The 11,649-nt window shown below is 36.4% G+C and overlaps 4 protein-coding genes across 4 annotated transcripts; 1 reads left to right on the forward strand and 3 right to left on the reverse strand. All coding sequences in view use genetic code 12, as the record gives it.

The window, feature by feature from the left end:
- Positions 1-189: 189 nt before the first annotated feature.
- PDR16 (phosphatidylinositol transporter) lies at positions 190-1,359 on the reverse strand (the record flags this gene model as incomplete). Its single annotated transcript, XM_067695145.1, has 1 exon — positions 190-1,359. One exon carries the CDS (start codon positions 1,357-1,359, stop codon positions 190-192), a length of 1,170 nt encoding a protein of 389 aa, XP_067550772.1.
- Positions 1,360-2,556: 1,197 nt separating this feature from the next.
- Positions 2,557-3,975, reverse strand: I9W82_000749 (putative carboxylic ester hydrolase; the record flags this gene model as incomplete). The annotated part of the gene is made up of 1 exon (XM_067695146.1): positions 2,557-3,975. One exon carries the CDS (start codon positions 3,973-3,975, stop codon positions 2,557-2,559), a length of 1,419 nt encoding a protein of 472 aa, XP_067550773.1.
- A 1,313-nt stretch (positions 3,976-5,288) lies between these two features.
- Positions 5,289-7,328, reverse strand: I9W82_000750 (uncharacterized protein; the record flags this gene model as incomplete). Its single annotated transcript, XM_067695148.1, has 1 exon — positions 5,289-7,328. One exon carries the CDS (start codon positions 7,326-7,328, stop codon positions 5,289-5,291), a length of 2,040 nt encoding a protein of 679 aa, XP_067550774.1.
- A 1,230-nt stretch (positions 7,329-8,558) lies between these two features.
- Positions 8,559-8,807, forward strand: I9W82_000751 (uncharacterized protein; the record flags this gene model as incomplete). The annotated part of the gene is made up of 1 exon (XM_067695149.1): positions 8,559-8,807. One exon carries the CDS (start codon positions 8,559-8,561, stop codon positions 8,805-8,807), a length of 249 nt encoding a protein of 82 aa, XP_067550775.1.
- Positions 8,808-11,649: the final 2,842 nt, after the last annotated feature.

Consider the following 11,649-nt stretch of genomic DNA (forward strand, 5'->3'; position numbering starts at 1 on the left):
AGAGGAGATATGACAACTAGTTTAGGGGGGAGTGTAACCTGTTTATAATGTTACCGAGCTTCTACATAATAGATTTAAGGTAAGTTTCTTTCTCTCTCTATATTATAGTGTAAACTCTAAACCGTATATAAAGAACATATGTACAGTATTCTCTAATATAATGTGTATGCATGCAAAAACGTAATGATGTTAGATCGAATCCACAGGATGAGTTAATTCTTCATTATCACCTCTTAAATCAACTTCACTTAACCCCACACAAGCACCAAATTTTTCAAATCTTTCAAAATATTGTTGTTTTTTAACTTCAGCAATTTCAATCATTTTAGGCCAATATTGTTCATGATCATATATGAAATTAACATCACCTTGGAAATCTTTATCCAATTGTACATTAGGGACATAATTGACAAATGGTTGATCAAATACCAATTTTTCTCTAGTTAAAGGATCAATAAATGGATGAATAATCTTGAGAAATGTCCAACCCACCCATGGAATATTTGTTAATAATGCTTTACCCAATCTTTCAGGATAATGAGTTTGTAAAATATGTAAAACTTGTCTACCTATTCCCACAGGTGGGATTTTACCACCTTGAGTTCCGACGGGGTGAGCTTTGAAATCAATTAATAAGGCTAATGAATCCTGACCAGATGGCATATAGTCAATAACTTTTTCCAACATGTAAACCAAGTGTTGTACTTGTCGTTGACTGGTTTTGGTATTTTGACGACCTGGTTTTAAATACAAGCAAGGTCTTGAGTCGTTATCGTAACCCAATATTACTTCTTTACCAGTTTCATTTTCAGGACTAGTTAATTCACCATTAACAATATTATCCTTTTCCAAAATGTGATTTATACCAAATTCTCTTCTCCATGCCAAAGTCATTTCAATACGATCAATGGCTTCATCGACATGCCATTTAGTTGCTCTCAAGTATCTTAAAAAGCATTCTCTTGTCAACCATGATTTTTCTTCAATTGTCAATGCCGATTTCTTGGAGTCGGTATTATGTTTGTGTTTATGATGTTCTTCAGAATCAGCAATGAGTAAATCTGGATTTTGGAAATGTTTCAATACTTTAAGGTATTTGGTTTTCTCTTCATCAGTTAGTTTATGTTCTTTAGGAATATGTGAGTCAGCAGAAGGTGCTTCAAATGGAATATATCGTGGAGGGCCAAGATCAACCAGTTCTTTTGATTTTGATTTGCTGGAGTTGCCATTGTTGTTGTTGACGACTGTGCTAGTCGATGAGTCTGGTGAAGAAGTGTTTTTCAATGAAGATGTTTCTGAAGCTGAAGGAGTGTTTGATTCTGAAGAACCAGTAACCTTCAGTTTTAATTTGCTAAACATTGTTATTAATAAGCGTGTCGGTCTGTGTTGTGTGTTGCGTGTGTGTTTGAGGAATATTTTTCGGGAAATCACTCTATTCTTGTACTCCTCTGCTTCTTTCTTTCTGTTCAGTTGAGTTTGTCTATAGTGTGAAGACACAATCTATATGCAATGACTATTGTCTTAGTTAGTCTGGAAATAAGGGGATCTCAGAACCTAAGAGAAAGGGTTTTGTTCTTGATATAATAAATTTTGAAGAAAACGAGAGAGAGAAATGTAAAACAAAAAAATAAAATAAAAAAAAAAAAGAAAAGAGAAAGGAAAATGAAATTCCGTGTTTTGTATTCTTCGGTCCGTATTTCAACTACTACTACACACTCACTCTCTATACAATATGTATTACATATTATACTTAGATATATATGTATATATATGTGATGCTACTACTATATGCTATTCGTTTGATAATAGTATTAAACAGAAAAGAGTGGATTAATTCACGTGTGTCGTATAAAAAAAAAACAAAAACAATGTAAACGATGATACACGTCTTTTCTGTCTGTCTGTCTGTCTGTTGTCGTGCCCGTGTCCTCACTTAACCGCGACTCGACACAAATGGAGCTATAACCATTTACCTTTTATATATAGATACGTTTACTCTAAGCTTATATATCTATATATATTCCTTAGCTTAATAACAGATAACTTACGGTCTTTTACAGTTGCTACACTACATCCGTTTGCCTCTCTCTTTTTTTTCTTGCGTGTGTCTTTGTGTGTGTGTGTGTCTATCTTTCTTCTATATTACTTTCGGAGTTAAAATAATTTCACTTTTCTTAATTAAATTAAACTCCGTATCTCGGCTTTAAAAAGTAGAACACTTAGACTGAAATAAAAAGTCAAAAGACTCAACTCTACTGTACTTCATAAGAAGAAGAATATAACTTACTAATATCCATATCAGCATACACAAGCACACGATACATATAATTGATGTCTTATCTTTCTCTTACTTTGTCTCTAGGTATCTCCTTTTGATCCTCGGCTTAATTGACAGTTTCTGTTCACTTTTTTATTTTGTTTGGCTGCAAAACTAAACAAAACAAAACTACAAACCACAATAATATAATAAATTAAACAACTTTCACATTTTATCTTCACTTCTAAACAAGTAAATCTAAATATATACACGCTACAACAAAAAACCCAACTGTTTATTTACTCCACTAACATATTATCCACCAATCTATCATACTTCCAACTACGAGAAATATCCATTGGCAAATCAACATCCTTATCAATACTACTCTCATCAACATCCCATTTATCCAACTCTTGTATAAATTGACATATAGGGGAGGTATACCATCTACCTCCATTCCAAGTAAACCATCCCAAATGTCCTCCAATTGTAGTAGTAACCATAGTAACATATGGATTCAAACCAGTTTCTGAAAATGGTAAAGATCTAGATCCAGTAATAGGATCATCTAAAGAACTAATGATTAAAGTAGGTACCCTAACTTTCATCAATCTTTGAACTGGTGAAGCTAAACGATAATATTCAGAAGCTGAATTTAATCCAAATAATCGACTAGTGAAATAATTGTCAAAATCACTTAAAAACTTTAATTGGAATTTAGTTGGATCTTCCTTATACTTCTTTACAACGTCATGTGATTGACTCATTAATTCACTTTGACGTTTCAACAATTTCAACAAATTTTGACACATTTGTGGTGAATACACTTGATGGCCAATAATACCATCTCTTAAATGATTAGCAGAATCAGGAAAATCCCATGGTGTACCAAACAATGCTGATCCTTTAATTTGTTTGGGAATTGCATCACCTTCTTGACCCAAATAATTGGCAATTATAGCTCCACCCAATGAAAACCCCATGAGGTAAATACGTTTATTTGGCCATTTCTTGGTAACAAACTCATTAATAAGATAACGTAAATCATTAGTCCACAATCCATTGTACAATTGTGGACTAGTGATTGTATGCCAAGCGCATCCACGTGAATTCAACACAATAGCATCGTAATTGTAGGGTTCATCAATGACCTTCTCCAATACTGCTCTAACATAAGCTTCATATGATCCACCTGACAACCCATGCAATGCAATAACCAATGGCTTATCATCTGAATCTTTAATAAACTCCTGTTCAGGATTCTTAAACTCAGTTCTTGGTGGCATTTTATCACTTTGATGCAGTGGCTTATATTGTAAATGATCAGGATCATGTTGGAACTTGCTTGGACTAAATGCATAATCAATAGCAAATGTCGATTGTCCTTCCCATTGATCATACTTCAATTTTTCACCAGTAGGTAAAGTATATGGCTTATTTTCAACTGTTAAAATCTCCCTCTTGTAATGAACATGATGAGCATTTTCAAATTTATTCATGGCTGAATATGCCGTTTGTGTATGACCTGATGATAAAAGGGGATTAATGTAGAATGCATGACCAGGTGAAAATTCAGTAACTGCATTTTTAAGCATTTCTGGCACAGTTGTTGCATCACTTTCTTCTTCTTGTTGTTGTTGTCTCTTGGTGAATTTGATTGGCTTTCTAGCAACGTGGTTATCAACCCTAGACAAAAAGAACCCAGACCCGTACATATTGGCTAAAGGTTTGGTAAATCCTTGTAGTAATCGTCTAATTCTCAGCTTCTTGAATGAAAATCTCTTTCCGAAATTTGATAAAGATAAGAAACGTGTGTCTTTTTAAAGAAAATGTAATGGTCTGTTTCTGATATTTGGATGAGAAAAGAGAGAAATTGAAATTAAAATTTACCGAATTTACCCGAGGAACGAAATTTAAAAATTTGCTCACAACACACCTTTTCGTATAACGTGGTGTATTAAAAAGAGAGAGATCTGCATTAAAGCACCCACCGAGAGAGCTTATTCATACAATCACACCTTCCATTACAGCTACTTAGATGCTTTGCTGTACGATTGCTATTACAATACTACCTGGTTTCTTAACATCACTGCACCATTAAAGGTTTGGTTTAAAACTCACACACAATTAGTTGCACAATTTTTATTAATTGTGATGGTTGCCCAGATGGACAACAACTGTCTCAGATATCAAGTGGATTTGCTGGTACCGATGAAATGGTGATTGGCTATACGCCAATCCATAGAGATCTTTTCCTACAGCATAAGAATTGACTCATTAATTGAATTGAAAGTGTGGAGATTAATGCCAACCCATAGAGCATTGACTGCTTCTACGATAACCAATTGATGAAGACCGAGAAAAATTGGAGGAAATACTTCTACACTTCAACCTATCAATGTGCCGGTCAAAATTCAAAAAAGGATAGATGAATGCTTCTCTGTTTCTACCAGAGACAGTATCAAACATCTTGAATCAGCAAACAGCAAAAGTTAGCAATGAATTGTCATACTCATTCATAATCCCATCCCGAATATCCAAAACAAACTTACCATGTGCTGGTAGTGGACCAACCCCTTATCCCATAGATTCTTTAAAACTGCAATGGATCAAACTTACCATTTATGATTTTCATTCTTATTTTGAATCATGATAAAGGGTGAAATAGTTGGTCAAGTTTGCATACACGACAAAAGATTACTCAAAGTTGATTGGTTGGCGATTGGAAGTCAGTTGACTTAGATTGGAGCATACAATAGAAAATATGCGGTAAGAGAGATGGATGGAGGCCTAATTATATGACTATATGTGAGAATCAAACTTTCCTAAAACTTACCCACGAAACATGTTCGAGATAATCAAACTTTGCATTTTCTAGTTAATAATCTATACTTTTCTAGCTAACAATACTTTTCCTCTTGAATAAAGACACCTATGCCAATGGATAGCTAAGCTACTAAACCAACAGATATTACTCATCTCGCCAAGGCTTTTATAGACAAATATAGCCATTTCTAAAGAAAACTCTTTACTCCATGTGCCTCTTAAAGAATGACATCACAGTACCAAATTTAGAGGGAGGTGAAGATTCACTCCTTTGAGTTCCCAAACCTTCGTCTTGTTTCCCTCCTTTTTCAAGAGGATTCATGTTTTCCTTGTTCTCTTCTCCATCTTTGTTCGATTCCTTTTCATCATCAAGAGCTACGTCCGGAATGTGCTGTGCAGATTTTTTGCCCACAACTTCTTCTTTCTTAGCATCGAGAGCCAAATTTTCTTTAGGTGGTTCTTGGAGGTGCAATAACAGCTTGAGATTAGCACTTATGGACTTCAATTTACGTATGGAACGCTTGCCCCGTTTTTTAGGACTGTCATGCTCAGCGGAACCTTTCCCAGGAGCGCCTTTTTTACTAGCACCACCAGCACCAGCACCAGCACCAGCACCAGCACCAGCACCAGCACCAGCACCAGCACCAGCACCAGCACCACCAGAACCATCACCAGTACCACTAGCACCGGCAGCAACAGCATCTGCAACAGCAACAGCATCAGCATCAGCAACAGCAACAGGAACAGCATCAGCACCAGCACCAGCACCAGCACCAGCACCAGCACCAGCACCAGCACCCGCACCAGCACCGGCATCAGCGTCAGCAGAATCATTACTGGAACTTCCTTGAGACCTTCCGGCTATCGACGAATTATGAGTAGACTCTGATGATTTTGGTCTCAATATGAACGCCTCGAGATCTTGTACATCCTTGGGCTGCATTTTAAACCCTTCTTCACCAGCAGCAAGTAATTCTAGAAGTAGGAACGCAATCATGTCTTCACACCCCTTTCGCTCAACTTCCAAAACTGCTTTCATATCTTCACACCCCTTTCGCTCAACTTCTGAAACTGCATTCATATCCCGTATTCCTTTGTATGAAATTTTTGATATCCCCTCTGGTGCAACAATAAATGTAGTATGAGTTCTGGTCAGCCACATTTCTACAATGAGCAGCTGTGGAACTTTTTTATGGCCCATCAACACCTCAGCGGACGGGCAGCGTTTTTTAGCCTCCATGAAAACTATGTAGTCAAAATCTTGTTCAGCAGGATTTTGACCCCCATCTAACCTCACCCTTTCTCCTGCTCTCACCTCCGTGCTTGAATCTATTTCAATACCTGCAGTCTGCTTTGCTCTTGTCACCAACATATCAGGATGCTTTTTGGCAATCTTAAGGTAGTACTCCCTAAGGAGTTGAACGCGCTCCTTTGGATCTTTATTGAAGCAAAATTTTATGATAGGATATAGAAAACCTTGCGCGAATGTTGTTGCCCACGGTGCTTCAATGCAGCTTTGGAAATCAATTAAGGGCAACAACATTTTTACGCAAGGGTTGAGAAAGCGACTCGTTGGAATCAACATTAATTGACTCCGATCCCACATTTTCGGGCTATCCACACATTGGACTTTAAAGTCCTTGTAAATATCTAGATTCATAGATTGCGTGGGATGAGTTTCTTGAAACGCATATTGTATCAAACCAGCGCAGTACAACACCAACCCAATAGTGATGACGTTACCAATCGACTCTTTAAATTTGTTAGAACCACGCCACTTTCTTCTGCAGTAGAAGATCATATCGTCGATGATTTCTACTACAAGACTAGCAACACCAGGTGAACACTTTTTCTGTAATGGTGGTTTTTCAAAGTCAAAAATTTGGCATATCTGGTTTGTGATGTTAACGATTTCAACCCTGTCGTGTTCTTCAAGCTCGGTAAATGCAGGGCCGTACAGGATCTCGAGCTGTTCACGAATAATCTTCTCCATATTTTTTACCCGTTCATCCAATTCTTCCAACTCTTCCACTCCTAACATTTCTGCCCCTTCTGCCAATTCTTCCACTCCTAACATTTCTGCATTTTCAGTAGTATCAACCTTATCTGCATTTTGAGCCTTTTCTATGTTTCCGATCTTTGTATTTGTAGTTACATCCCCCAAACAATACAAATTGTACACATCCTTCAACAGCTCACAATCCACACCTTCTTCTTCTGTAGCCCTTCTAAAGGCTTCCATTTGTACTTCCAACAAGAAGTGTTTAAAAAAATCCAGAGATCTCTTTTCCTCAGGGTTCTCTGACAGCATGGTTGATAGTGTTTCAGTCACTAAAGTCGTCAGACGAGTAATCGGCTTTTCAGAGTTGACCCAACAATAAAGGAGACCACAAAATAACACACACACACACACAAAAAAAAAAAAAAAAGCGACTGCCAGTTTATTATGTTCCCTTCATATGCCACTTGATACCAATAAGGACTGGCATAATCATTTGTGCAGCCGTTCTCAACTCTATGTTGAAATACTGGAGGCTGTAGATAACTGATTCCTTTTGTGTAATATAATCCATGTATATTAAGGGAAGAACACCTGGAATGGATGTTTTATAGATGTCATTTCTCTTTATCGAAGTTATGTTAATACAATAATATATATTTGTTTTAGGCCAGAGACGCCTTCTTTACATATTCTTTTGTCCAGACCTTCGTCTGGTTATTAATAATATTAATATCGTTCATTATAAAGTGAATCTTTATTTATAATTGTATCTCGCTTAATACAATAGATTTTTGTGCATGTCGTATATATAATATGCACGATTTACTTTATATTATTACATCGATGCCGAAATATAAAATTTTTTTTCTTATGCACGATCTAAAAAATAATTTCCTCTTTGGTTCTGACAGGCACAAAAAATTTTTACCTTTGGACTTGCCTATTGCAGATTATGTTGAAGTGTGGTAATTCAAGTATTCTTTGTCATGACAAATGGACACGACATTACACAATAACCTAAGCTAACCTCGTCTCATATTGAATGTTTTATTTATCATGATTACCTAATCAGAATTTATTTAATCCTTAGTCTGGTGAGCTTCAGAGGTTTTTCTAGTTGCCAGCAAGGCCACAATTATGTACCAGTCTTTGTGCGAAGCTTCACCTAAAAGTAAAAATAGGGATTGAATTCCCGTATTGTAAATTTCAGTTTTGAAATTTTCTTCTTCTAATTTAAACGAATACTGTCAGGAAATGGAATAGGTATCCCGATTCACGTACCGAACTGATAAGAGTTACGGAAAACGATTCCCAACCTGAAAGGTGCTTATCTTTTTAGAGTCTTGAAGTATAAAGGTGGGTCTTTCCCCCTTATTTTTATAGTTCTATTTTTATATAATCAAGTAATTTACTACACTTAAACTAACAAATACATTTTATTCAAGTTGCTCATAAAGCTATTTATCAACAATGTCCTCATCTAACTCTATTGCTCCTGAGTTTATTCCTGAATCTGCTTCTACTCCCTCTTCTGCTGTTCCACCTGTTACTGCTCAAGTTGATTCCTTCCAACAAGATACTACGTCGATTTTTTTTTTTGATTTTTATACGGGCACCGTACCACTTTTTTGTACGGACATTAATTTTCACCGTACTAATTTTGCTCCAGCACCGTACGAACATACTCAAAATAACTTTTCGCAACACTTTCTAACCTAAATTATCTAAACAACCTACACAAGGCAAAACTTAGTAAAGTAGTTAACATAACAATATTTTTCGAGCACTCATCCACTACTGTTCATACTATTCACATTCATTATATCTTCGCCATCTCATAATCAGTCAATACAAACACATACCACTGTTATCTTATATCTCACATCATCATGTTTCATTAACTTTAAAGTCTTCACATCCTAGCCATTTTCATCTCCTACTATTATCAAAAGTCCTCAATAACAACAGAGGCCACGCAGACTTCATATATATGGTGTATAATTCCTCATTTGTATACCACTTTTTGAAATTCACTTTCACCACCTCTCATAACACTATGTTTAAATTTGAAAACTTCATTGCAGTGGAAATGATACCCGATGGTACCATATGGGAGATTGGGACTCAAGACTTTCATATTGTGTGTGTGTAACATTGAACTATTTACTGGCTCCTCCGTCCACCAGTTAATGCAACTTCTGGGGTACCTGGGGGTCAAATCACATATAGCCTTAGCATCACACTCAGCATTGGTGTGGGTTGACACAAGAGATAATAGTTTACCATGGCTTAAATGTCTTAGATCATTTTCGAACCACATTTTCGACACCAAAGTGCGCAAGTAAAGGAGCATCTCAGTACCATTATGTATACCGATAATTCATATTACATAGTAGTTGTATATCTTGAATAATTCAGCCAGTGTATACCATCTTTGGAACTTTACTTCCAAAACCTCTTTGGAAGTATCACTAGTAACAGCATGTGTAAAATTTGTTAAAGCCCCATCGCTTGTATCATAAATATGGTAGCCAATTACGCCAAATGGAAGGTTGGGACTGAGGACAATGAGTTTGTGAGTAAACAGCACACGGAAAGAACTCCATTGCGGACCCCACCAATTGATACAACTATTAGGATATCGCGTACATAGTTCACATACATCCCTTGCATCACATTCCAGAGTATTTTCACTTGATATAATTAGAGATCTCAACTTGCCATGCGTGAATCTTTTCAATTGCCGAAGCGCAGAGGGTGCGTAGTTTTTACCGTAGACTCGCAAACACAATTGGACTAACTTTGGAAACACGTTCTCCAAGTCCTCACAAGTAAAAATGGCACCTATATTGATATCTCCATCTATAGTTAGCTCACGAAGGTAACGAGTCTCGAAAACATCACTTAGGGGAAAATTGATACCAGATTTGTTCTTGAAATAACTTTGCAACACTTCCAACACTTGCAACCTCATAGGAAATCTGCATTGCTTGTATTCTTCACTATCATATACGTATATTGTTAGCTCACTCACATTTTGAAGCCAAGAAGGATACTCCGGATTGTTACGACAATAGGCGTCGGAAATTTTAATCAGCTTGACATTCTCATGCGGTGACAGCAGCCGCACAAATTTATAAAGCGGAGTATTGAAAATCATTCCTCGATAGTAAAGGTCAAGATATGACTGCAAAGGCAAAACATATTTCTTGCAATTTTCCGACTTATAAAGTGCTACTAGCTCGAAATATCGAATTGTTGCAAAGTGCCTGAGTATGCAATCAATCATCGTCACATTATAAACATACAATTCAAAGTGATGAATTTCTTGCGTCCTGTCCATTCTTGCTAAATACCTTTCAAGCGTATCGGATGATATTATTGTGTACCGCTGGCTCTTAAGGTTGTTGAGATTTTTCGAAATGTGAAAAGTTTCATTCCGATGTTCCTTCAGTTTGTCGTATATTGACCATGGTGAATAAACATATATGTTCCTGTACAATTTGGGTTTGGCAATGCAGTAAAATCTGGAATGTAGTGGAGCTAACGTTAAGGTGTAGTGTTGGTTGAGATGAAGGAAAACTTCTTCCAATACCTCAACAGGTAAACTTGACAAGGAAATCATCGCGCTTCTCACACTCTTGGTTCAATAGGACAACACTCACGGAAATCGACCAATTATTTATAATTTTCTTATCTCTCCTATAGTTTCCTCATTTTTGAACTGGCTTTTCGGCGCTAAATTGTTCATTGCAAAAGTGCATTTCATCAACGATGGTAGTGAGACTTGTGTAGTCGTTCTTGCATGTGATTAACGCAGTATAATATGCATCTCATGTGAAGTCATTAATCCGAATTAACTTGCAAAATGTTTTTTGTATATGGGGAACTAGGGTAACAACGTTAAAATTTTCATTTTTTGCTTTGTGGTTTCTCTTTCCGTAGCTCGTCGATGCAATTGTATGAAATCGCTTTTAAGCGTTTCTACATAAGGAATTATGAACACAGCTTAAGCGGTCATACCTGAACGTGAACATGAAATTCCACACATGAAATTCTAGACAAGGTTTATATTCGTCGACTTTTCGACAAAAGTCTTTCAGACTTTTACAACACTCTTTTTATAACAACTCTACATTTTAATAAATATATTTACTTTAGTAAACTAAGTTCCGAGGACTTCATACTAAATAGATATAACATTAACTCAGAGAACCCGATACGGCACAATAGAAGCACAGAAAAAAAGGTTTGTGTAACTTTTCCCTTTGATGTCACCAATGGGTTATGCTAATATAAGAACTTCGCACCCTGTGTAAGACATACACAGTCACTTTGGAATGATGCTGTATAACATCCAGTATTTTCAACTCCCATTTCTACACAGTTTGATGGAATCAAAGATTCTGAAGTCTATACACAGTTTGTTACGTATGCGCTAGGTTTGCACTAATGAATGCTGCTATTCCACATACATCGATAACTTAAGCCGCAATCATTTCGAAGTCAGATTTTCATTACATTGCCCATTTAGGAGACGGGGAACACATATTTTAAGTCA

Source organism: Candida metapsilosis, assembly GCF_017655625.1.
Source record: "Candida metapsilosis strain BP57 chromosome Unknown scaffold1, whole genome shotgun sequence".
Classification (NCBI taxonomy): domain Eukaryota; kingdom Fungi; phylum Ascomycota; class Pichiomycetes; order Serinales; family Debaryomycetaceae; genus Lodderomyces; species Lodderomyces metapsilosis.